Source organism: Neospora caninum, chromosome Ib, assembly GCF_000208865.1.
Source record: "Neospora caninum Liverpool complete genome, chromosome Ib".
NCBI classification, from domain to species: Eukaryota; Apicomplexa; class Conoidasida; order Eucoccidiorida; family Sarcocystidae; genus Neospora; species Neospora caninum.
Genome location: NC_018386.1, coordinates 1,304,896 through 1,330,760, shown reverse-complemented (window position 1 = coordinate 1,330,760; position 25,865 = coordinate 1,304,896). Strand labels below are relative to the sequence as shown.

The window sequence follows — 25,865 nt, the reverse complement described above, 5'->3', positions numbered from 1 at the left end:
TCGAGTTGGCCGAGGCTCTGCGCAAAATTCACTTCACAGCCCTTGAAAGAACGCCTGAAAATGCCCTCCCCTCACAGAAAACCCAGCAGACTTTCAGAGATCTCGGCGGGAGAGGCGCTGCAATGACGCAGAATCGTCTTTGCCTCTCGCAGACAAAGATACTTTGAGAACTCAGCCAGTCTTTCGCTATGTCAGCACACCGCGTGAAGAGAGTACCCCGTGCAGAGCCGCAGCGAGAGCAGCCGGTCGGCACACCAGGCCTTGAGTTTGTGTTCCGGCGAGGAAACTGGATTTGCTTTGCTTAGACGCTTTCGGCCTTTGCTTCGCTTGTTCACATGTGCCATAAACCCGACTTTTCGCGAGGCACGTCCGAGTTCTCTTGCGGCCTGGCTGCCGAGCGACTCTCCCTCTGGTGTGTAACTGCAAGGCGCGGCCCCAGGCGCACCCCTCTCTCGGTCGAGCTCTCCTCGAAGCGTGGGTTTTTCTGAGATCTGCGTCGTTGCGAAACAGGACGGTTCTTCAAGCGACGCGTTCCACAGCGGACGCGTCGCTGCAACATTCGAACCAGCGTGGAGAGGAGCGAGGTTTTCACCGGGAAACGGTGCGAAAGAAACACAGTAGAGAAGGGTCATACACTCCGACAGCTACGGAACGCCGCGAAGCGGATGCGGCAAGACCCACCCTCCAGAACAGATGGGCGTCGTCTCCGTTTCCGGCCGATACTTTCCTTGTCTTCCCTCGCCTCTCCCTGGCCTTTTCCTCGTCCTTTCTTTCCGCGTCCGGTTTTTCTGCTCTCTTTTTTTCCCCAGTTACCGCGAGCGCGCGTCTGAGCTACGGCCAAGCACGACGCGATTCGTTTTTCCCTCGCCACACCGGTCCACACGTGGAGTTTGAAATTCGTGGTTTCCACGCCTTTCCCGTGAAGTCCAGAAGAAGCGAAGCGTCTCAGGGAACTTCGATTGCCTTTTTCAGCGGGTTCTTGGCTCTGACGTTTTTGCCGGAGGGCGCTCGCGCGAGTTTACCAGCCTCTCTTCCTCGACTCCCTGGCGAATCAAAATGCGGCGGCGCTTCCACGGAAGACCACGGAAAGCGTGAGAAACGCGTGCGCCTTTCTCGTGCTTCGTCGTGTGTGTGTGCTTCTCACACATGCGCTCGTTTTGCTGTTCTAGGACAGCTATGAAGAGTCTCCCGGCGCAAAACCCCGTGAAGCAGGCGCGCGAAACGCGATTTTCTTCGCTTTGTGACAGCCCCATTCTTCTGCGGCGGACGCTTCTCGATTGGAATCCGCCAGCACCAGGGAGACAGTCCGATGCATGGAGATCGGGAGCGCGTTTTGCGGGATCGCGCGACAGGCGAAGCAGCCAGTGAGAATGGATGGCGCGGGAGGCGCCGCGGAGAGGGAAGGCTGCACGCTCGGGTTGCGAGAGGAAACGCCGATCAGGAAGATGGAGCAGAACGCCCCGGAGAGATGGAAAACAGAAAAGAAGCAGGCAGGGTCGACCAGCCCAGAAACGGCGCCTGGCAGCGCCAGGAAAAACTCCTAGGCCCGAGAGCCAGGACCCGTCGAGTGCAGGAGCAGCTTCAGGAGGCACTGGGAGTCCCTGTATGTACACTTGGGCTCTACTGTCTGCGCTTCGCGTACCGTTGGAACCTCCCGGAACTTTTCCAGTTCCCTGCAAGCGCTGGACCGCAACCTCGCTCTCCCGCGCTCCGCTCCCAGAGATTGCCCCCCACACCCGACTGCTGCCTGGCTTCTGCTGAGGAGCAGCGTGGGGCCGAGGCGAACTGCGGCAGAAGCTCGGAGACGCGTCGACACGTGGAGAATGGCGATAAGGGAGAAAGTGGGGACGCGGCCGGTCGCGCTGTGGGGTCTAACACCGCAACTGAGGCCGTACTCTCTTGTCCCCGCCAGCAGGCGGTCTCGGAAGAACCCGGTCGCCCCTGTCGCAGCAGGGAGGCTCTCCTGGCACCTGAGAGGGCCGACAGGAGCGGAGAACGCGAAGCCGGAACAGACGAGGGGGAGGCGGAAAACGGGCGCGAGGCAGGGACGGAAGATCACCCGAGCGAGGCAGGGACGGAAGATCACCCGAGCGAGGCAGGGACGGACGAGAGACTCGAGGACGAGAGCGGCACGGAGACCGACCAGCAGAGAGGACGGGTTTCCCGGGGCTGTCGTGGAAATGCTTGTGTGGAGCCTGCCAGAGGCGCAGCGCGGAGGTGTGAAACCAAGGAAGAAGGCGGAAACGCTTCTCTCCTCAACCTTCTCCGCACCACTCTTCTCGTTGAAGACACAGGTCTCCTGCTCCGTCACCGCACAGGCGGTAACCCCCTGATGGCCTCTCGGCAGGCTCCGCCTCGGACTGGGCGAGCGCCGCCGTGGCCGATCGCGAGAGGTGAACCGTCTTTTGTCATGCCGTAAGACATCTCTCTTCTCTGCCTTTGCGACCTGCCACCAGAACCTATGTGTCACTCTCTGTCCTGACGTCTCTCCTGCCTTTGCGTTGTGTTTGTTGCTCTCCCTTTCTGCGACGCGCTGTCCTGACTGTGCCTGAGAGGAGTAGCCTTCCTTTCTCCCGCTCGCTCCAACTCGTTCGTCCGCTGTGCGTTGCCGTCCGAGACGGAACTCTTTTTTCTGGTTCTGCTTCGTGCGCTCTTGCCTGCGGCGATGCAGGCGCGTTTTCGAGTTTCCTTCCCAAGACGCCTGCGTCGACGCCACTGTCGCCCGGGTCGCGCTCTGCGAGCAGCAGCTGCGTGGCGCTCCGGGGCCTTCCCCCTCCACCTCCAGTACGTCCCCTTTTCGTGTGCCTCTCTCTCTCCTCAGCACCAGGCGCCTTTCCTTCCGCTCTGTCCAGGCCTTTCTTCCTTCTTGCCGGCTCAAATGCGATGAATGCGGCCGCTGCGCCGAGTCGACAGACGTGAAAAAGGAAGGCTCAAGCAGTGTGCGTGGGCTCCGCGCTTTGCCTGTCCAACACACCGACACTACACTCTCGCGCACCTGTGGGGTCTTCCAGGTGCTCCTGCCTTTTTTTGTGAAGCGTCTCGACCGTGTTTCTTCGGCTGTCCGTGTCGGCTGTCTCGCGAGTTCATAACAACACCAGCTGCAATTCGACTTTCCGCTGCGTTGCCGCCAGGGGTTCACAGGTCCGTCCTCACCGCCGGCTTCTCCTTCTCGCACAGCGGGTCTATCCGAGCTTCGGATCTGCCGAGTTCCCATCGTCCGCTCCTGCGCCACACACAGCCGTTCTCTGCCCCGTCTGCATGCCCGTCCGTCGCTTCTTTCCCTTGCGCGCCGCCTCAGTCCTTCTCACCCGCATCTCCGCCGAGCGGCCTTCGCCAGCCCTCAGCTCGAGAAGCGCGCCTCCCTTCGGCCTCGCGATCGCCGGCTCCGGGCGCTTCGTTGCCAGCTTCGGACCCTCTCTGCCCCGCCGCGTCTCCCTCGCCTCTTCACTCGTCTTCTTCGCCGCGGGGAGGAGCTTCTTCCTCGGCTTGCTCGTCTGTCGTCCCGCTGTCTGTGTCCCCGCATGCGTCCTTCGGTTCTCCTCTCTCCGCTGCTCGTGGGCCTCCAGGGACGGCCAGCCTGTCGCCGTACTCTGTCGCGGCATCGGCCTGGCAGGGGCACGTTCTGAGGGCCTCAGTGCACAGCTGGAACGGCGTCAATTTGTTTCTGAAGACGCCTGCCTGGCAGCGTCTCTACGAGCGAATAGGCAGCCGCGTCATGATGCATTTGCTCAGCTACACATGTCTTTTTGTCGACGCACGCCTGTTTTCGCTAGCCACAGAGACACTGCAAACACACCCGTCTCCCGCGCGTCTGTTTGACGCTTCCCAGCGCCCGTCCCGGTGCTCCTCGGCCGCCTTGCGGCCTTTGCGTTTCCGCCCCACAAGCGAAGGCACTGAGACACCGGGCCCCGGAAAGAAGCGAGAGGGAACGGAAGGCAGACCAGCAGACGGCGTCGATGCCAACGTGGCGAGGCGGGGAGACGCAGGCGCAGCTGAAGACGCAGGAAGCCGCCAACCAGGCGGTAAAAAGCGCGGCGAAAGGGAGGCAGAGACGCGCGAGCAAGAGCCAGAGAAGGGCCGGCGGGAGAAAACACGAGGAAAGCGTCCAGTTGCATCGAGTCTTAAAGGCGACAAAGCGACAGGGGAGAAAGAAACACGAGAGCGAAAGCGGTGTCGGGGCAGAAGCCATGGCGAAAGAAGAAAGAAAAAGATACGAGGTCAAGGAGTAGAAGAGACTTGCGCACGCGAGAGTCGATCAGCCTCTCTCTGCCCGTTGGCCGACGTCGCTTCCTCGCCTTCCGGCTGCCTTCCCCGTGTCGCCCCCGCATCCCTCGACTCTTTTTCGTCGAGCTCGCGCGCCCTTGCCTCGGTTTCCTCCTCTCCGGCTTCGAGTTCCTCTGCTGTCGCGCTCAGGGGGGGTCGGAGAGGCTCTTTCTCTCGAGTGGAGACGACGACGAGCGCGGAGGTCGAGGCCCGAGCGAGAAAGGCGCGCCGGGCGAGGACTCGGCGCACGGCGAACGAGACAGCGGGGGTTGGGCCAGTCCCTGTTTCGTCTCTTGCCCACTCCAGTCTGAGACAAACCGCGGCGCGGGCACGCGAGCAGCGGCCGGGGGAAGACCCCGCGAGGAGGGGAACAGAGAAGGCAGAGAAGGCAGAGAAGGCAGAGAAGGCCGACTTCAAAGAGAAGGCGGACGCGCAGGAGGGGAAGGCGAATCTCGCGCGGAGTCTGTACATCCAAATATCGGGAGCGCCCCTCACGCAGGCACGGCTCACCGAGCTCCGCCAAGTTCACTGCCTCGCCTCGAGAACTGCGCGGCGCCAGCGGGCGAGACTGCGGAGCGCAGGGGGGGAAACGCAGAAGGAGACAGGGGAAGGCGACAGACGGGACGCGACAGAACGGGCGGGGGAAGCAGGTGAGGGAGGCCCCGCGGGCTGGGACGACGAGAACGGGAAGGCGCCTCGCGAACTGAGCGGTGAGGCCGCGACACGCCAGCAAAAGAACCAAAAGACGGAAGATGCAGAGAGACCCGAGACGCGAGGAGAGGAACGAGAGAGCGGAGAGAGGAGTGGGGACGCGGAAGCGCGGGACAGCGGGGAAGCGCGCAGGGAGAACGGCGTCGCGACCGCGTCATCGGAAAACAGTCAGGGAGAAAGGAGCATCGCCGCTGCACACCAGTCTCCAACAAGCATGGCCAGACCGCGTCGCGTCGGGGAAAGGGAGGAAAGAGAGACGGACGACGACGGGTGGACGTCTCACCGCGACAGACGACGGGCGGTGGCGCTGCTGCGTCGACGCCGAAGACTCACCGCGCGAGAAAGCAAACGCCGCTGCCGCCTCCACCGCCGTTTCCTTTCTTCTGTCTCTTCGGGTCCTCCGGCAGGGACTCCTTCCAGGACGGAGACTTCGCTTCTCTTTCCGAGCGCGCGCGCCTGCCAAGACCGCGTGACACCCGGCATGCTGCGTCTCCCGCGCCACTTGATTTGCCACCATAGCAGCTTCAACCGGGGGGGCGGGTTGCCGAGCTACGCGCTGCTGAGCAAGTTGACGCGCAGCCTCGAACGGAGAGGAACTCTCGCAGAGCGAGCGGATCTCCAGATGGAAGAGACTGCTGGAAAGACAGGCGGGAACGAAGGAGATCGAGGCGACCGCCGTACGAGGAGGAGACGTGAATGTGACGGAAAGGCCCTCCAAGACGCGACGGCGCAAGGCGATGAAGGCGCGAAACAGAGAGAAGACGGCGCAGGAGTGGAGGCGCGAATTCTGGCAAAATTTGTGCTGTGCTCTCCCCTTCTCTTGAGTCCCTCGACAGCCGCATTTGGGCGGAGCGGCGGGGCCGCTACCATCGCCCGAGCGCTCGCGGAGAGAACGCAGGAGACGCGGGCAGTGCTAAGGGCTCTCCGGAGGCGACTGCGCAAGATGCGTGCCGCGAAGAGGAAAGAGAGAACCGCGAAGAGGCACAAAGAAGGCCAAGATGAAGAGGCGAAAATGACGCTCAGCGCGCATCACGCCGCCACCCAAGATGGCGGACAAAGAAGCGAAGAGGAGAGAGAAGAGGAGCACGAACCGAAGGAGACGACGGGGTCCTCTGGGACGCGACGAGACGAGAAAGAAGCGAAGGAAGAGGAAAAGCAGGAGAAGAAGTTGCTGCAGACAGTTCGCCGGCGGCTGACAAAATCGGTTGCTCTCAAGAGCACCTTAGCTCGGTACGGGTTTTCCAGTCAAGTCGTGCCTGCAATGCCACGAACGCGCGGGAGTAACGTTCCCGCCTGCGGGCCGTGTTTGTTTTGCCGTGCCGGTTGCTAACTCCAGGGGGAAGGGGGAACTCCAGGACTGCCAACATGAGAGGTTACCCGTTTCTGGAAAGCGCCCTAATTTGTGTTGATGTCCCGCTGCTTCTTCAGGCGGCTCCTGCGTCTCTTCGAGGAGCTTCTGGCCCGATACCGCCGGTGCGACTTTCTTCGACTTCTCAGGCGACATTGCCCGGCCAAGAGCCGCCGACGCTGCTCGCGCTCTTCGCCTCCCGGCAGGTGGTCTCCATCTTCTCGCTGTTCCTTTCTTTCATCACCGTCCGCATCGCTAAGCTGTTCTCGTTCTGGCCCTTTTTCCCGTACTCACGCTGGCGTGCCTTCCCCGTACGCTTCGCTGCCTGTGCCGTCTCTCTCGTCTTCTAGTTCTCCATCTTCGACGGCTTCGCCGCCATCGCCCTCAACTTGTTCTTCATCTCGTCCTTTTCCATCTCCCTCGGCTCCTCCGTCTCCCTCTGCTCTTCCGTCTGTCTCTTCGTCGTCGCTTCCCCTTTCTTCTTCTCCTTCTGCTTCCTCTTCTCCTTCTTCTTCCTCTTCGCCTTCTTCTTCCTCTTCGCCTTCCTCTTCTCCTTCGCCTTCTCCTTCTTCTGCTCCTTCTCCTTCGCCTTCGCCTTCGCCTTCTTCTGCTCTTTCGGGTTCTTCGCGCTGTGAGCGGCTAGCAGTCCTGCGCCTGGAGACACCTCCGGAGCGGGTGATTGCCTTCCTGTTAGCCGTCCTTCGCCGCATTGTGCCTCCGCAGCTACTGGGTGGCCAGCGGAACTTTCGTCTGTTTCTGAAAAGGGCCAAGCAGTTTGTTCTCCTGAACTCGCGCGAGTCCGTCACGCTTCACATGCTTCTTCACTCCATGAAGATGCGGCCGTACACCCCAGCCCGCGCTCCTCGCGCGTCTTCGGCATCGCTTCCCCAGGATCGAAAGCAGGCAGCGAGGAAAGGGGGTCCAGAGCTCGAGGCGGTCAGGGTGCACGCAGCCGAAGCGGTGAGGAAAGCGATGGAGGGCGGCCAGAGACGCAGAGAGAAGGCTCAGAAGAAGAAAGCAGCGGACCGGCCGGAGGAGGGGCGTAGAGGCGAGAAGGCGGTGGGAGGCAAGAGAGGAGGGAGCGGGGAAAGGCCCAGAGGACCGAAGAGCCACGCGACCGCGAGAGAGAAGAACCCGAAGCAGTGGCAATCAAAGTCTGCGAGGGACGAGCACGGGGCCGACTCCAGGAACCCACAAGGCGGTTCGAAAGAACGAGAGGGAGAAGGACGTCTCCAAGAGATCTTTTTGAGCCGCATTGTCTGTTTTTTGTTCACGCAACTCGTCATCCCCCTCCTTAGGTAGGCGACACACTGAGCGCGGATTGCGGCTTCAGCTGGAAACAGAGACGTTCGCGTATCCTGCGTCTTTGTCGCGTTGAGAAAGAGAGAGCCCATGTGAAGGTGGCGACGCTTCGGCGAGGCCTAGAGCACGGATCCCCCCCATATCGTGTGAGACTCGACTCTTCTGGGCAGTTTCTAGATGACGCGCCGAACCAGAGCCACCGGTCCCGCGCTCGCCGACACAGCCTTTCATTGGTGTTCCGAGATTCTTGTCTGTGTGTTCTTCTCTTTGCGTTTCCGCCCTCGCCCTTGGCGTCGTGCCTCTCCTTGCTGCGCAGACAACATTTCTACGTGACAGAGGCGGAGCCGAGTGCGCACCGCCTGCGCTACTTTCGGAAGATTGCCTGGCTGACCGTCGAGCAGCATGCAGCGCTCAGCCTCCACCGTTCGTGCTTTGCGTCAACTTCTCAGAAAGCAGAGAAGGCGCGCGAGGCAGGGCGCGGCGGGGAGAGGGCGGCGTGCGCGTCGCCCGCCGAGAGAAGCAGCTCTATGGAGCCGCGAGGCAGTCCTGGCGAGAGCGGGACGAGGCACAGGAAGGAGAAGGCGAAGGACGGACGGGAGCGAGGGCCGGAAACGAACAGCGAGGCGGCGGCGCAGTCTGTCACGCAGGAGACCAAGACGGGGGGAGGGGGAGGCTCTCTGGAGCAGGAGGGGGAGAGTGACACCAGGGACACGACGCTGCCTTGTGCGAGAGGTCCACGACGGAGAGGAGACGAAAGAGGGGAATCACGACACGGAAAGGAAAGGGAGGTCGTCGATGAAGTCCACGAAGACGATGACGAAGGACAGGAGAGCGCGAGTGACTGGATAGAACAAGAGATCGAGGACGACGAGGGCCATGTGCATCTCGCCGGAGTCCAAGAGTAAGTCACGGGGAGGCAGCGCAGGTGGCGGTTTTCTCGTTGAGAGCTTGTCACGCGTGGCCGGTGTGACGCTCAGCGATCTTTTCTCGCCGTCGAGGTTGCCTTCCTCGCTCACTCCCCGCCCCTGTGCGGAGCGGAAAGTCGGCGAATCAAGAGGATGAGTGGCTGAACTTTGGATGAAAACGGTCGAAAACCAGGTTTGCGTGCAGTGGCATCTAAACATGACTAGGATATGCATGCGTTGCGCCTCCGTTTTTGAGTTTGCGTCGCGTGCTGCAGTTCGGATGAGACGCGCGTTCTGAGCTCGTCGTGGCCTTGGCTTTCCTCGGATGTTCGCCGCCTTTTGACCGCCTGCAGATGCCGTCTCCAACTGTGTTGCTTCTTTCTTGCGTGTTCGCTTTCCTGCGTTCTCGTCGTTCCAGTTTTCTTTCACAGTGTCCGTTTCGCGAGCGCCTGCTGCGCGCAGGTTCGCCTCCGTGCCTACCGTTCGGTTTCTGCCCAAGGCGCGGGGTTGCCGTCCCCTCGTCAACCTCTCGCAGCCCCGCTGCGGCGTGCGTCTCGCCCACCTTCTTTCGGCGGCTCTCGAGAAGCTGGAGCAGAAGGCGGAGGAAGACAGAGATAGGCGTCGCAGGGCGAGGGAGAGACACTTGGAGACCCTGCGAGACGCTGGGGCTGCGCGGCTCCTCTTCGGAGACACCCCGCCCGCTGCTGCAGGCAGCGGAGACCGACCGGACCAAGGAAAGGTGGGGACGGAAGAAAGTCGGCGGAGGGAGGCGAGACGCACCGAGGCGGGAGACACGGAGAGAAGAGGACAGGAGGCGAAGAGCGAGAGGGGAGAAAGGGAACGCAAAAAGGATGCGCTCAAGCAGGTCTTGCGGAAGTTGCTTCAAAGCCCAAACAGAGACACAGGACGAGGCTTGGTGAACCGTCCTGGAGCCGAAGGGGATGCAGACGAAACTCTCTTGCGAACGTTGCCGGCGTACGCATCTTCCTCTCTTTTCCGTTCTTTCCCTTGTTCGTCCCCACCCTTCGCTTCACAGTCCTATAGCCACTTTGTGCGTCAGCGCCTTGTCGCCTTCTCAGCCTCGCTGAGCACCCGGCGGCTCCGCGGGCGCCCGACTCGGCTGATCGCCAGTCGGGCGTCTTCGCTCCGTTGTCTCTCTTCCTCTTCATTTGCTCCCTCTTCTTCCGTTTCTTCCTTTTCCTCCTTTTCCTCGTCCTCGCCACGCTCTGCTTGCTTCTTCACCCTGACGAGAGACGCTCGACAGCGGGAGTCAGCAAGAGGCAGCCTGTGGGGTCGAGGCTGCGCTTTGCGCAGCGAGCAAGGCCTTCCAAGAGGATTTTTGGCTGAACGGCAAACACCGCGCTCTCTGCGGTGCTCCACTGCGTCTCCACCAGGTTCGGCGCTGTCCTGTCGCTTGCTCTCTGCTCCGTCGGCGCGGGCGTCTCCTCGGCCTCCGCCGTTCGCTCCTGGTTCTTCCTCTCTGGTGTCTTTGAACAGCCTTACTGGGCCGGTTCGGAGCTCACTCGCCGCTCTCTGTCGCTTCCGTCCCTCGGTTCTCGGCTGCTCCGTGTTGTCCTTTTCCGACGTCCATCGGCGCCTGCGCGCGTGGTGGTCCGTGTATCTGCGTCTCTTCCAGCGAGTGGAGAAGCTAGTTGCTCGATTGGGCCCGCGCGCGAGGGTCAGACGCGTCTCGTTTTCTCAGATGTTCTTCGTCGTCGGAGATCTCCAGGCGTGCTACGAGGGCCTCACGCACGCAGACCTCCTGCGATCTGTGCAGCGCGCTCTGGAACGCGCAGCCGTCCAAAAGATGCACATTCTGAAGCTCTACAGGCGAATTGTGCCGCCCAAGCTCAGCCCGAGAGACAGCCGAAGAACTGCAATCGTGAGACGAGAGAGAAGAGCGCGGCGAGGGGTCGGGCCGCGCAGCCACGGGGAGCGGACTGGCAGAAGGCACGCGAGCGGTTTGGAGAGCGAGGGCGAAACGCACGAAGTGGAAGGAGACAGGGACGAAGCGGCGCCGGAGCAGCGAAGCAGACTGGACGGCCAGGAGCCGACAGGAAGAAGCACTCGAGGCAGGGACAGCGAAGGACCAGAGGACGAGGCTGAGCCGAGGCGGAGAAGCGAAAGGCGAGGCCGCAGAGAAAACAGCGAATGGACAAAGACTGCCACCGAGGACGAGCTGAACGAGAGAGAGAACGAGGAGGGATTGAAGAGCAGTAGGGACGTAAGAGACGAGAAACTTCCGGCCGGCGCGGCGAATGAGACAGCGAGGCGAACGTTGAGACTCGATGGGTTCCGAAAGCCAGAGAAAACGCATTTCTCGTCCATTGGGAGAGTCGATGAAGTCGCCGTTCCAGCGCGCGCGGGCCGCCAGCCGCTCCTGGCCTCTCTGTTGTTGCCGGAGAGGGGCGGAGACAAACGGCGATCGACCGGCGAGCTGGTACTGTTTTCGAGCGCGTCCGTCACTCAGGCGGGCGTGCAACACAGTTCCCGCTTCGCCTCAACACTTCCGCCTTTGTGGGGAGACAGGATGTTCGCCAGACCAGGCGCAGCTGCCCCGGCCTCTCGCGGCCCTCTCATGTCGTCCTGGCCTTCGCCAAAAGCGTCTTCTCCCGCCCTCTCTATGGACGCCTGCCTGGAGTGCTTCTCCCCTTCTTCTTCTTCCTTTTCTTCTTCTTCTTCTTCTTATGCTTTGATGTCGGCTGGCCGCGCGATCCTTCCAGACGCAGCGGCGGTGTTTCGGCGGCGGTTGCTGCGAGGGTCGAGTCGGGGCGGCGTGGTGCTGCTCGCCGACACCGGCCAGCGACTAGCGCTGAGTTCGCAGGAGTTGTTCCTCGCCGTGCGCCTGCTTCTCCGGCACCACCGCATTCGTTTCTCGCGTTGCAGGCAGCCGCTGCTCGCCCTGTCTGCCTGTCCACCGGCGCCACGCGAGCGGGAATCGCTGGGAGGAGAAGCTGCGAAAGACGGACCGAGAACCCGCGTAGCCGTGGCTCGAGCCCCGGCGGGCGACCGACCCCAGGCGCGCGCCAGCGGGAAGCGAGGGGAGGACCTGCTGCAGGGGGCTGGGGCGCAACTCGGCGCGCGGCGAGGACTCTCTGCGTGGAGAGGTGAAGACGCGAGCAAAAGCGCCGATGCAGCGCCGCCTGGATGCCCTACAGGGGACGGAGCGGCAGGGAAAGCGCGGGAAACGACAGGGCGGCACGTGAGCGCGGGAGACGTCCGGACGCCAGCTGGACTCGGCGCGACGTGTCAAGAGCGCGCAGGAAGAACCGAGGAGGCGGGAGATGAACAGGCGTTTCGGCGAGAACGAGATCGAGAAACGAGAGAGGCAGTGGACGGCGTCTACCGTCAGACGATCGGCATTCCTCAAGGGTCAAACATTTCTGGGCTTCTCTGTGCTTTGTTCTACGCCAATCGCGATGCACGGCCGGCGGTCCAGGCTCTCCTGCGCGGCGACGGATCCGCAGAGCCTCTCGGCCCGCTTCGGCCCCAGACGACGTCGCCCCGGCTTTCGGAGACACGCGGCCGAAGGCCACCGCATGCGTCTGCCGGCACGGGGACGAAGGGCGGAGAAGACGCGCGGGAGCGTCCAGTCGCTGCCGCTGCTGAAGACCCGAGGACGTTGCGGAATGCGCTCAAAGCGGAACAGGCGAGGCGAGGGAGGGAAGTCAGAGACAGCAGCGAAGAGGCCGAGAAGGAACCAGCTAGTCGAGACGTTTTCTTTCGCCAGGTGGGTCCCCTCATCCTGGAGTTTTCCCGTCGACAGAAGGGACCGGCAAACACGTGCTCCCAGGACGCATGCGCCTCCGTCGCCCTGTCGGCGCCCCCGTCGTCTGCCTCCCCGTCTGCGTGGTCCTCTTCTTCGGTCTCCGGCGCTTCTCGCTCGCCTTCGAGCTCTCTCCCGCTGTCTTCCTTTTGCCGGCTCTGTCGGTCGGAGCGCCAGGCGCTGCATGCGTTGCTGCGGCGGCTGAGCCGTCTGGTGTGGCCGCCGCTGCTCATGCGGTGGGTGGACGACTTCCTCTTTCTCTCGCCGAGTCGGGCTGCAGCCGAAGCGTTCCTGAATCTGCTGCTCGATGAGCACGTGTGGGGCAAGAACGTGAACCAGCAAAAGCTGAAAACGAACCTGTTTGACGCAGACGCCACCGGTTCGTGCCGCCGCTCTTCTTTCCCTTCGCAAACAAATCCGGACGCGAGTCCGCCTGGAGCGGGGTGTCGACGGTCCGGTTCTTCCGCCTCTTCTGCGGCCTCATTCGCCAGTCCTCGCCAGCAGGCGACGCCCGCGCGGGCCCCGTGTCGGTCGGAGGCAGGGTCCGATTCCGAGCTGCATCCGCCAGAGCGGCGGGGAGACGAAGAGCGAACCAGACGAGACGGCGATCAAGGCCAAAGGTGCGGCAGCAGAAACGCGAAACTGGCGCGTAGAGAAGAGCAGTGTGGAGTCGCAGGAGAGGAAACGCAGGGTCGGCGAAACAAGAACGGTGCACAGACCACCGGGGCGAAGGCGCCGCGAAAGCGGAAGAGACGCCAGGAAGGCTCACACGCTGATGCGGAGCGTTCTGACTCATGTCCGAAGAAACGGAAGTCCGCCACGTGTCCGCTCAAACCCAACGACGAACCCGCTTACTCTGTAAACCATTCGTCGCTCCAAATTTATCCCTCGTCTTTCGCGTCGGCCTCCGCAGCTTCTCCATCTCCTTATTCTCCCTCTCGGTTCTCTCCTGTCTCTCCGAACCCGTCTTCCGCACCTGTCTCCGCGTCCCACAGTGCGGCGGGTCCTTGCTGGGCGGGCGTGCGCTTCGCCTTCGATGTGCAGAGACGGAGCGTGTGCGTTCTGCCGCTGCTGCGGCGAGACGTCGCGGGAGGCGCAGAGGGCCCCGGGCTGCCTGCGGAGGGGAGCGGACGTCGCCGCGCGAGGAGACAGGAGACATTCGGGGACACTGCAGTTCAGAGTTCGATACGCGACAGCCTGTCGCTTCAACGAGGGCGCAGGAGGTTTCTCGCAAACGGCGCGTCGAACGGCTCAAACTTCATGGCAGTGAGTGCGCAACGAAACGCGAGGAGATGTCCCTTCACACATGCCCCTACTCCTTTGTTGACACGGTGCATGCAAGCACGCAGCGGGCGGCGACTCGCGAAACAGAGCACCACCCCGCGCCAGCGGCCGCACGCCGTCTCTGTCACGTTCTCGTCTCTTGTCGCACACTGTCCTTGACGCGAGTGGTTTGCTCTGAAGCCGCTCTCTCGACTTCTGCGGCTGTCGACTCTCTCTTCCGCCTGCGTGGCGAGCTAGCGCAAGTCCACACACACACACACACAAGTGCCCGTCACCGCCGTTTCCAGCTTCGCGTTCCCGTTTTCCGAATCTGCCTTTTCTGGTGCACGCAGGAGATGCTCGAACAGCGCCTGCTCGGGCACCTGACTATGCGTCTGGGGACCACGCGCGTCTTTGTCGACCTGCGACTGAACTCGCCCGACGCGGCGTGCCGGAACGTCTACGTGGTGGTGAAAACGACCTTTCTGAAGCTGCGCTGCGGCTTGGTGCGCATCGCGAAGGAGTTCGCCGGGTTCCTCAGACCCGCATACGTCGTCGGTAAGCAAGGGGAGGCTGCGTCGAAGCGAGGAGAAGCCGCGGGGGCGACGAGACCAGCGAAGAAACGGGAAGCAAGGAACACACGTGTAAAGAGAAGAACGTGGTGTGGAGTCGAAGCGTCTGTGTGTGAAGCAACGGGTTGGGTAGCAGGGACCAACGGCGTGAGAGAGACGGGCCGAGCGTGAAGACGAAGAAGGCAAAAACTCGAACAGAGACGCGAGAGTGGAAAGCTCTTCGAGGCGACGAGACATCTGCTGTCGACCGCGCATCTGTCAAGTGCGTTGTGGCAATGTCCGTGCGCGTTTACTTGTGAATCGGCATAGGGCGAGCGCGCTGGCGACGCAGCTTTCGTTTGCTTGAAGAAAAAAGACAGCCCCGGAACTCTCTGCCTCCGCGTTAGCGCCGTTAAGAGCCATCGGATCGAGGCCCTCTTCTGCAGTGCATGCAGGCTAGCCGTTTCCCTTCTCCACTTCTTTCTGCAGATCTATGCATGCGCCTCATCGACGCTGTCTTGTCCTACACGCGTCAGCCTATCCCGTTTCAGTGGCGCGCGTTCTCTCCCGCCACGCGCTCCTCCACGGGCGTGTCTCCTTCCTCTTCTTGCTCTCCTGCGTCGCCTCCCGCAACGTCGCAGTGCGAGCACGGGGGTCTGTCGTCCTGGGCGTTCCAGCAGCGCCTCCGTTTCGTCTGCTTCAATGCAGCGGCATCTGTCTTTCGCGGATTCAAAGACCCGAAAAGCGCGACGTGGGAGATCCCCCGGGACCGCTGCCGCGGCAAGGGAAAAGGTGATTGGAAGCGCCAAGAGGTGAAGCCGCGTAGTGGCCTCAAGGCGGCGCATGAGCGCAGGCGCGTGCATGCGTTGTGCTCGGACTGTGCTGAGCGAAAAACACAACGGAAGTCTTCACATATTTCTTCTTCGGCACATTCCTCGCCTTCGGCTTGGCGGTCCGCGCCTCGCGCATCTTCCCCCCGTTCCCCGGCCCCGTCGAACTCCGCGTTTCCGTTTCCATCGCCCTTCCCGTCTTCTGTTGCTCCTTTCTCTTGCATCTCTCGTTCGCCCTGCTCTTCGTCCTCACCGTATAGCCCTCCTACGCAGGTGCTTTCTTCCTCCGCGGGGGACGCAGTCTCGGCTGCTGCACACGCCGTTTCGGCGACAGTCGCGCGCCCACCAACAGACTGTCTGCCTGCTACCACAGGTTGCGTTCTTTCTGCTGACCAGACGGCTTTCCCCCTCCCGGAGTGCGGCGATGAAGTCGACGCTTCTGCGTTTCGGATCTCCAGCCCAGGCGTCTCTGACGGTGAACGAAAGGACAGCCGCAATGGCGAAGAGGGTGCTCGTCTCGCCTCGGCTCCACGAAGAACGGCGGGCGCTCTCTCGTCCCACCGCGACGTCTCAGGCGCGGGTCGCGCCTCCCAATTGCTGCCAGGCCTGCGGCAAGAGCCGCCTTCTGCGCCTCCGGGCCAGTCAGACACAGACCGGGGGAGCGGCGCGGAAAGCGCGGGAGAGGGAAAACGTGGAGCACGCGACCGCGACGGAAGATTCTGCGACTCCCTGGTCGCGAGAAGGGGAACGTGCAGAGAGAGCGAAGACAAAGAAAATACGCCCCCTTGGAGCGAGGCGGCTCTCGCACAGATAAACGGAGACAGCCAGGACGCCGGAGACACCCCGATCCGCCAGGAGGGACATCGACTACGACAGGCAGGCTGCGCGGAGGGAGAACGAGGCTGTGTGGCGCCAAGGGGAACCGAAGGGGAAGGAGGACAAAGCGAAGAGGGACGGGAACGAAACGAAGAAAAGACCAGTGGAGCGGGGAAGGACGTCGCAGGACAGGGACGCGGAGAAAGGAAGCAAGAGGCGAAAGAAGAAAGCGCGGGGAAGGAAGAATCGAGGACCTCAGCGAAGCAGCATTCTTCCGGCAACAGGCAGGGCTGTGAAGGACAGCCATCCCAAGAGGGGACGGGCGTTGCGGAGAGTAGGGAGAAGGACGTGGACGGCGTTTCAAACGGCATGCAGCGCAGGTGCATGCGTTGCAGACGCTTCGTTGAACCGTGTCAGCGTAAAGAGGCCTCGAGTGGCGGCGCAGATGTCGAGGAAGGGAGAAGACCGCGCAAGACGCGCGAAGGCAGCCACGCGCTCGTTTCAACCGCGGGAAAGACGAGAGGCCAGAAAGCTGCCGAGCGAAAGAAGCGAGCGTTCACAGTCTGTTTCGCCTTCTTCTCCTCCAAGGCGAAGCACGCGCAAGTTGCCCTCGAGCTCAGACGCCAGCGTCGCGAAGAAGAACGAACGGCGGGAGGCCGGGACAGGGAGGGAACGACTACGAATCAGTCGAACGCAACGAAGAGAGAGAAGACCGCCGACACAGCCGAGGCTAAGATGGAGAAGGAAGGCCGCGCTCTCGAGAGCGGCGATGTGGCGGCAGGGCCACCAGCTGGCGCGAGTCCGCTACGGAGAGAGACGACCTCCGCACTGGAAGACGCGGGGGACCGAACCTGCACGTATCCGGCCGCGGGTTCAGGCAAGGAAACACAAAATGTGATGGGCCGGGCGAAGGACAGTCACGAAGCGGACAGCGAATCGCGGGGTCAGAAACGCCCGCGACACTCAGAAAGTGATACGAACCCTGGCAACAACAACCAGGTCCAACGGGCGACAGAAGCGCTCGCGCCCGGCGCGGCAGGCGCTTGCGTTGCTGGCTGCACGACTGAGAGTGCGGGGACCTTTAAATTTTATGCATGCCAAGGAGGCGAGAGAACGCGTGCGGACGAGCGGCAGGGCGTCGGCGCATCCTGCCTTGTTCAAGCAGCCGAGAGAGATCGACAGAGAGCCAAGGGCCGCGAAAAGGAGGAAGGCGAGGGCGCTTGTCATCACGGTACGCGGTCCGTTTGTGTCGCATCCGTGTCTACCCGTTTGCCGTCCAGCGGTTCGTCTTGTTCCTCCGCTGTCGCCACCTTGTCCAAGACTGCGCTGCCTGCTTCCAGCGCTGGACGACCGTCATGCTCCGCATGTAGCTCGCAGAAGGCGCGGCTGCTGGAGGAAGCCGTGAAGGCGTATCTCTGCGCTCGCCAAGTGGAGATGGAGGAAGGGGACGGGGGCAGAGGCTGGCCGCCGCTTATGCGCGTCGTTTCAAGGAGCGCGGCGAAAGCCAAACCGAGCGAGGCGGGCCCGACGGAAGTGCATGCAGACAGAGAGAACGCCCGAGAGAAGCCGTGAAGCGCTCGCCGTGGGCAGGTGTCAGGTTTCTCGCGCTCTTTTTGCCTGACCCCCCCCCCCCCCCCCCGTGTCTTTCCTCCAGTTCGCGACTGTTGCGTCGCCTAATAAGATCTCCGGAAGCGACGCGCGACTCTCTGTGAAAGCTCCGATCGAAGAACAGACATCTTCGCACAGGTGCGGGGCGAACAAAGAAGAAGCGCGGCGGCAGCCGTAAAATCGTATATGTATATGTATGTATGTATATATATATATATATATGCGTATACATATATACATATTTCTGAACATATGTATATATATAAGGGGGGATGTAGGGAGGCGTTGTCATACTGTAAGATGAGACTCATAGGGTCACAACAGAGGGTTCTGAGTGTACTTTGTCACGTGCCTTTGGCGTTGTTAAGCACGGTCGCGCACCTGTATTGTAAAGAGATAGGGATGCATGCGTGTGGTTAAATAGGAATGCATTTGCAACTCTCTGTAGCTCAGGGCGTTGCAGCTGCGTCTCCTCTCCGCACCCTTTCCGTCTGTGAGCCTGGTGGAAGTTGAGAGCTGTTGCGGACTTGTCGGATGACCAGGAGACGCAAAGTCATACCGGCGGCCGTAGAGCGCTTCGCCTCTCGGCCCTTCGGTTTGTGGATCGTGTCCCGTGTAGAGCTGCGGTTGGTCGTGAGGTGCCTGTGGCGCCCAAACCTAACACCAATTACCTGAGTTAAATAATACAGGGCTGAACTGTGTAAATATCCTTGTGTTGCGGTTCTATCGCAAACCGTGTTCGTCCTTTTCAAGCCTGCCGTGACGATGCGAGATCGGACGGCGTTCATGTTGGCATGTCTACAAGGCACGCCGAGAAGACGGCGTCTCGGGAGAGCGACAGGCAAGCGAACTGGACCATCGAACCCCGGGTGTTTTCCGTGTCTCTCGCCGCACGTCAGCTTAGCGCTCCTCTTTTCTCTGCCGACGGCGACAAAGAGGGAAGTCGACGAAGCGGCCGATTGGCGAGACGCAGGGCGTCCTTGGCCAGTGGATTCTGACGTCTGCATGCACCGCCATTTTGTTGTGCGCGACTGTCTACTTCTCTACGGAAATAACGTGAAACGCGCAGGTGCGTGCTGCAAAGCGCCCAAGCGCTCACGCAGCATCCGAGCGTCCGACTTAAGTCCCTTGTCTTCGCACACCAGTCCAGCTAGAGCTGCTGGCCGGTCTCTGAGACTGCCTCTGACAGGGAAGGTCCTTACGCCCGCCAGAGGTTCGCATCTCGCCGTGCAAACGCAGGTGGACGACACACATCGCGCGGCGCAGGGCCCTCGAGTGGATCGGCTTCGACGCTGCAGCCAATCTGGACACCCGACACTGACCTGAAGCTGAGAATGGAAAAGACTCGAGGTCTGCCTAACTCCACTGGGTTTCAATATTTATATACATATATAGGATCACAGGTAAACCGCTGATGGCAAATGTTGCAAACCTTCGACGGGCTCTGCAAGTGCTTGTTCGCCTTTGGCCAATAGCAAGCTGCCTCGTGTTTCTGCCAAGCGCGACTCAACAAAATCCTCCGTCAGAACAAGTGTACACCTTTAAGTAAGCCCAACGTCATCCCGCGCGTTACCGTCTGTTGCAGTGAACCCGCATGCAGCGCTTCGCGGAACTCGTTGAAACACAGAAACAAAAACCTGTCCCCTGAACAAAGCCTTGGCATGAGACACAGTCTCGTTTGTTTCGTGCGCTTCGCGGCCCCACCCACACGGTTGGCCTTCAGGATGTCTCTCCACTTGAAAAACGTTACCGTGGTAGCACGCAGACGCAAGCTCTGGCGAGCCCGCTCAAATGTGTTCTCTCCCTGACAAGAGTGTCTCTCCGTCCTTCGTTTCCGGACTGCGAAACGCCCAAGCCTCCCTCCCACAATCTCTCCTCTCCGCGCCGTTTTCCCTTCGACTCCGTTGTTGTCTGTGTGTCCACGTTCGAAGCCTTCTCTCCTCTCCATCCGCCACGCGCCGATGGCCTCTCCGCCCTCCGGTGCGCTCCTTGGCCCGTCGCCGACTCGGTCGGCGGACGCTCCAGACTGTTTTCGACGCCTGCAGTCGAGCGGGCGGCCTCGAAGCGGAGTTGGAATCCGCTTTTTCAGCAGCATGGGTGTATCCACTCCTCTGTGTATTCGCTGTGAGCTACAATGTGAACACTGCGGTCATCGAATAAAACGGCGAGTTCGTGAACGAAACGGTACATCCCCACGCCCAGCGATCTCGACTTTCCGTCTATCTCGACCTTGCCGCTGCGTCGGGTTCTGTCTCCCGGGGCTCCTGATTCTCGGCGTCCTCGCCTTCTCTCGCAGTCGATCGAGTCCACGCGTCCAGGCAGAGGCGAGCCTTCTGGAGAAGGTCGGTCTGCTCCCAGACGTACGGCTCCGCGAGGAAAGCGATTTTTGCAGCTCGGAGGGTCTCCGCCGGGGCGAAGTGACACAGTTCTTCCTTCACGCTTTGTTTGAACTGCACGTCTTCTTCCAGGGAAGAGGCCAGGCGGCTGCAGAGAACGAGGAACGCGCAGACGGCTTCCTTCTCTCGCCGAGCCCGCTCGACGTGCACACTCTCCCTGCCGCTCCCGACCCCGCTTCCCTGCTGAGTGTCCCAGGCAGTTGGCGAGGCAGCCAAAGGCGACGACACGGAAGAGCCCGACGCGGAAGAGCAGGACGGGAAGGCAAGAGAGGAGGATGCTGTGGAAGAAGGCCAGGGAGATGCAGCGTCGCCCTGCCGTGCGTTTGTTTCCGTTCCCCGTTCCGGCGCTTTCCTGTCCGTCCCGCCGGCGCCCAAAAACGAAGGCTCGGCCTTCAGGTGGAGGCGGAGAGCGGCGTCCAGCGACCCGACAGCTTCTTGTCCTTGGAGAGCGAGTTCTCTCTCCTGATTCAGAATGCTCTGGAGAGAGAGCAAGAGACGTTCCAACCGATTCACCACACGTTCGCCTGCAGGCGATACGCAGGCGTCTTTACCCTCGCCGTCGCTTTCGCCCGTCGCTTCCACGCGGTCTCGTTTCTGCTTCTGGCGTTGCTCATTTTCCTCCAGCGCGTCGCGTTCGAGAACGACCGCGTAGAGCTCCTCGAGGAGGGAGGAGGCACTCTTTCCGAGGGCAGCCGCAGCCTCGCTGGTCGCGTGCAGGCGGTGTAGGGTACCGTTGAAGAGACACGAGAGGGAGGAAAAAGACGGAGAAGACGAGGCAGACGAAGAGGGAAGAGACGGGAACGGCGCACGGGAGGAGGAACACGGTGTGGCGGGTGAGCAAGCGGAGGGACATGGAGTGGACGAAGGCGAAGAGTCAGCGCGGGGACACGCGGATGGTGAGGCGGAAGACGCTGTTTCTTTCCCCAAGACGCCGTTGGCAGGAAAAGAAGGCGCACCGTCCCGCGAAGAAGAAGCTGTAGACCCACAGATGGAAGACGAAGACTGACGCAAAGGAGAGGAGACACCGCACGTCTCCTCAGTCATCCTGATAAAAAAGAGATGAGAGAGAGATTTGCCATAGACGGCCGGAAACGCGATGCTGCCTCGATGCCTGGACAGCCCAGCGTGGAATGCAGCCCTCTCTGGCAAGAATTGGGAGAGTCAACCACAACTCGAGGAAGGCGGGGCTGAAGAGGCAGGCAAAAGTACGGCCCTCTTCACCACCAAGGAAGAGAGCGGAAAAGAGAAGAAAACGAAGCAGGGAGAACAGTCAGCTTTAGCTGCTGCTCATATTTGCCGTGTCTCTCGAGTGACTGGGAGGCGCGACCGCCGCGTAGCGCATGCATGCGGTTTCTCGCTCGCGCGGCCAAGATGGGCTTTGCCTTCGATGCCTGCCTCAGCGACATCAAGTCGATAAAAGGAGTTCTGAAATGAGGGAAGGAGAAACGTTTTTGCAGCGCAAGGAAGGGAAAAAATGCTGTGAAGCTTCATTGATGAGGAGTGTCGAGGCGTAGATTTACGGCGCACGGCGGGGAAGTTGCATTATGCATGCACACGACTCACCAGTGAGTCGCCGGTGAGAATTTCCGCGTCAAGTTTCGTAGTTTGTGCGTCTGGAGTGTTCCTTTCTCGTTTTCTCTGCCCCGTTTTCCCAGCGTACGTTCCTGTTTCATGGATGTGTATTCTCCGTCCTCAAGGCACATCGAGCGCTAAAGCTTTTCCCGTCGTTGCGGTTCCTGACCCGGCAAGATCCCCTTCCGTCTTCTGCTCGCAGTGCGGTTACCGCCCGAAGGTGCGCCTTCGTGCCCTAGTCGAATGAAGCTGGTCAAAAGTCGGACCCGGTTGATCTTGAGAGCCTGCGGCGTCGTCGCGCCCCCACTCTTTGGTCGTATCGTGCCTTTTGTTTGCGTTCACACGACGTTTCCTGCGACAAGGAGAAAAATCGCTCTTTGGAGGCAGACGCGACAGCGAGTGAGCGTCCGTTCTTCGTCTGCTTTACGATAAGGAGGCGTCCCTCTTCCAGGTCTCAGCCTCCTGAGCCTGAGGCGGCGGCGTGGAGCGCCCAGAAGAAGCCTGTAAATAATCTGGGGTGACATATCACTCCCCGTACGATGTTGCTGATCTGCCTAGCAGCCCAGTCGTTTCCTCTCGCGTTCTCTCCCGCGCAGCGCAGCCGCCTCAGGTCAGTCGACTCGAAATGCTGAGTTCGGCCTTGGCAGGCACCGGGCAGAATGCAAAGCCGACCGGTCGTGGTGCCTTTCCTCCGTGAGCGAAAACAAGCGATCTCTTCAATCGCTAGCCTTTTCTTTGAGGGATCATTCTGCCGCCGCTGCAGGCACCTGTCAACAGCCTGTCGTCAGTGGCGTCGCACGGGCGTCCAGCCAGGCTGCGGCGGAGCACAGAGGCACCAGGTGATGCTCTTCACCACAATACCGTGCTCTGCTTCCATTTCTGTCTGTAGTGTGATCCATAGTCCTTGGTTTCTTTTTATTTGTCCAGAGTCTACGCTCCGTTCTTGTTCTCGCTCTCGCTTGGCTCCTGACTTTGTTCTTCACTTCCCTTTCACCTTCCCGCTTCTTGACGCTCTCGCCTTGCCGCGAACCGCCTCACCGTGGCCGGAACGCGCTTCTCCTTTCTGCTGGTCTGTGCACCTTCCTCCACCTTTCCCCGTTACCTCCCCCCATCGGCGGGGGCGCGGCCACGCACGGGACAAAAATGTCCTACGGATGGCTGACCGAGAGTTCCCTCCTACCCAGGAGGGCAGTCAAGATCGGGGGCGTGTCTGAATCCTCGCTGTATACGCTGTCGAACCAGATCTTCAGTCTGCAGCAAGAGCAACAGCAGAAGCCTCTTGAGCGTCTCCCCGGCTTTGACGGCCGCGGCTCCGTCCAGCTCGGGCCCGCAGGGCGAAAGGGAGTGCCAGAGAGCGCGGCAGGGTTGCCTGGGACAAAGGCGGGAGACGGCGATCAGAGGTTGCGCGGAAGAGAACGGGGAGTGGACACGGAGGCAGATGAGGAAGGGAGAGTGCGGAGAAGACGAAGGCGGTCACGCGACTCCGATGTCGAGGAAGACCTTGGATGCGTGGATGGAGTCGTGCAACTAGGTTCCGTGAGACGGTGGGGGAGGCCGTCGAAAAAAGTAAGCGGAGTTGAGGGTTATAGACTGTCAAATGCGACGTCTCCATCCCTTGCGAATGCAGAGAGAAAGCATCGTATTAAGCTACAGTTTTCGCTGGCGCATCTCCCTGTTCTCTGACGCGATCGTTTAGGTCGCCTCTCCCACGCCTTGCCTGCTCCACGCCGACGGGGGTGAGCACGTCACGCCTCTGTCGCCGACGCACCTGTGCAGCAGTTTCTCGCCGCTGTGCTTGGCGGTGCATGTCGCCGTCCTTGCTTCTCTTCCCTGGTTCTTCCTTCAGCCTCTCGACTGGCAGGGTCGTCTGATGGCGGGGAAGAACCCGCGAGTCGAAGAGAGAGCGGCGACAGATGAGCAATTCCTTGCGGCCCATGCGAAGACCGTCGAGGCCTCACGGCGGAAGCTCGAGGAGAAGGCGAAACTCTACGACGATGTTAGTGAGTGTGAACTGCCTTTTCCCGAACGAAGGCAAAGGCAGGGGAGGCGCGGCGTCCTGATATTAACCGATGCGTCTTATTCAGGATTTTGTGCCTGGTGTGTCGGAAGGGAGAAGTCGATACCGCTTCAGAGTGTGTCGAGGAACTGTGAGAGGTCGTTGGCTGCGGTATTCCTATGTGGCAGAGGGTGTGTGATAAAAGCCCCTGATGCGATGGCAGACACGCATGGGGTTCAGGCATCCGTTGTCCTAGCTGAAGCACTACGTGCATGCATTCGTAGTCTAGCAGCGACGTCAACAAGCCGAAGTGATCTCATCCTGCACTCGTATGCCACACAGTGCCCGGCTGTTGTCCGGTTGTATCGGAGCCCTAGCATCGACCAGATTGGCAGTGTTTCTTTTCTCGGCATGGAAGTGATCCCCCTGTATTCTTGTCAAACAGAGAAGCGCCGACCGACTTTTCGGTGCAGTGCCTGCGCCGGTGATGTGCTCGGCCTGTCAGTCTCAGGACGCAAGGACGCTTCGGCGGCTCCTGTAGGCGCCCGCCAGTTGATAGACTTCGAGGACAAGATCTGGCGTGCACCCCCGTCTTCAACGCACCCAGGCTCGGTCTCGCGTGCGGGCAATCTGTCACGCAGAGAACCCGGGGGTAGTTTCCTTTTTGGCGAGGGCGATGCTCCCGCTATGCGGTTCACGAGTGGGGGCGAGGAGCGAGGGATTTCTGGAGGAGCCAGCCAGGCGATATCTTATGAACGGCAAAGAATGAAGGCAGGTGGAACAATGTGGAGCGACGCGAGGTGGAGTGACGAAGTGCTGGATGATCCAGTGGATGCGAATTTCGGCTTTCGAGAGGTCGAGCAACAAAGCCACTGGCAGCAAGACAGAGACTGTCAGTCTTCCACAACACACCTACCACGTTTGGTCCAATTTGGAATGATAGGCTTTCGTCAGTGCCTTGTGTTTCGCCTTGCCTGGGGAGGCAAGGCAGTCATTGAATGGATACCATGCCGTCGGCAACCCGAATGAGGGCAGAGGCGTTTTTGGCGTAGCTCGCAGGATTATGGGGTTGATTTGCTAGGGGAAACAGAAGCCATCTAACAGCAAACGGAGGTCTCCCCACGGTGGCATACGATATGATGTTATAACACTCCTCGAGTGCGTAAAAGAAACGTATGTGGAGCTGAATCGTTCCGGCGTTTCGTCAATCCGACGTCACGCCCTGGGGACCACGAGTAGCCACGGTCACTCGTTTGAGCCAGGTGCTTACTCGAAAGCAACATGATGATACAGTACAGCGGCAGCTGCTCCTCGTGCCATGTACCTCTCGCAATGCCGGACACTTTTGACCCCCACCGTCTCTAGTAGATATCGGAGTTGGGAACCTTTCGGCCCTTTATCCCAAAGGGAAGCGGAATTTTGGCATCGTTTTAGGTTTTGCATTTGCTGAGAATTTTCCTGAGTTGTTGTCAATGAATCGACGCCATGTGTCGAACCATGCTAGTACGCGCAGCGGCACGTGTTTTTCAAACCAATTTTTTGACTGCTCGACGCGTGTTAAGACTTGTGCACCGTGTTCGTTCGAGACTGTCTGCAGTCACCCCGAGGACGGAAGACGACAGGCGAACGACGACAGAGCAGAAACAGTTTCTCTGTGCTCTCAGCAAAGAAACTGAGAGGTGAGAGAGACACGGGGAAGGCGTTTTTGTGTGGCAAGAGGCAGAACAAAATGTGGGGGAGGGGGTGAGTCTACAGTATTCTAACAGAAAGTGGTAACCACAGTGGACGGGCCGTGCTCGAGTACTCTGCGCGACGAGGGAGGAGCAGCGAAGATGATGTTCTGTAAAATACATGTTAGGCAGACATCAGGTAGAAGTGAAGTCGATCAGCAATAAATATTTGCCACGTTATTGATGGCCTTGACAGGATGAGGCTGATTCCATGAACACCATTTTGACTTATACGCATTGCTTGTGGGGTTTGCCTGTGCCTATAGGAGACGAGAGGAAGTTCAAGAGACCAAGAAACAGAGGCTCGCTTTGCTGCGGTCAAGATTACTCGTCCTACGCGAAGCCGCTGCGGCGGCGGCCGCAGCGGCGGACAGTGATGCGGCAGCAGACGCACTCATGAAAGCCGCTAAGGCTGAAGCAACACTGAACAGGGAGAGTGTGGTAGAAGTCGAATTTGGTCCCGGCATCCTCTCGTAATAGCAATTGTGCTTTTCGCGTACCGGGTGGGAGAGGAGCCCCGGTTGTTAACGACACCAGGATGTACTGTGTAATCTAGTCTCTGCTGCAGGTTGACAAGCCAATGTGTTCTACCGTTAGTTCGTCCTGGGAAGTGGATGCCCGTGGCCGCTCAGAGCGTCTTCCAGTGACGGAGATTGCTGTGGTGGCTGACGCATCGGTTGTGGATTCTGCGCTTATCAAGACTACGATTTGGCAGAACCTACAACAGCACCTGTTGAGCGCCTGGTTATCTTACCATTTTTTACATCGTCTATTTCCGCGGGGGCTGCAAGCACAAGACATATGATTG

The 25,865-nt window shown here is 60.5% G+C and overlaps 3 protein-coding genes across 3 annotated transcripts; 2 read left to right on the top strand and 1 right to left on the bottom strand.

Moving 5' to 3' along the window:
• Positions 1–1,468: 1,468 nt before the first annotated feature.
• NCLIV_003940 (conserved hypothetical protein) lies at positions 1,469–17,327 on the top strand (the record flags this gene model as incomplete). Its single annotated transcript, XM_003879896.1, has 10 exons — positions 1,469–2,415; positions 2,672–2,784; positions 3,132–6,204; positions 6,673–7,620; positions 7,941–8,525; positions 8,992–9,268; positions 10,166–13,561; positions 13,912–14,116; positions 14,599–14,921; positions 15,336–17,327. 10 exons carry the CDS (start codon positions 1,469–1,471, stop codon positions 17,325–17,327), a joined length of 11,859 nt encoding a protein of 3,952 aa, XP_003879945.1.
• A 2,255-nt stretch (positions 17,328–19,582) lies between these two features.
• NCLIV_003930 (conserved hypothetical protein) lies at positions 19,583–20,803 on the bottom strand (the record flags this gene model as incomplete). The annotated part of the gene is made up of 1 exon (XM_003879895.1): positions 19,583–20,803. One exon carries the CDS (start codon positions 20,801–20,803, stop codon positions 19,583–19,585), a length of 1,221 nt encoding a protein of 406 aa, XP_003879944.1.
• A 1,671-nt stretch (positions 20,804–22,474) lies between these two features.
• Positions 22,475–25,534, top strand: NCLIV_003920 (conserved hypothetical protein; the record flags this gene model as incomplete). The annotated part of the gene is made up of 4 exons (XM_003879894.1): positions 22,475–22,897; positions 23,178–23,331; positions 24,925–25,006; positions 25,324–25,534. The coding sequence occupies 4 exons, from the start codon at positions 22,475–22,477 to the stop codon at positions 25,532–25,534; spliced, it is 870 nt and encodes a 289-aa protein (XP_003879943.1).
• Positions 25,535–25,865: the final 331 nt, after the last annotated feature.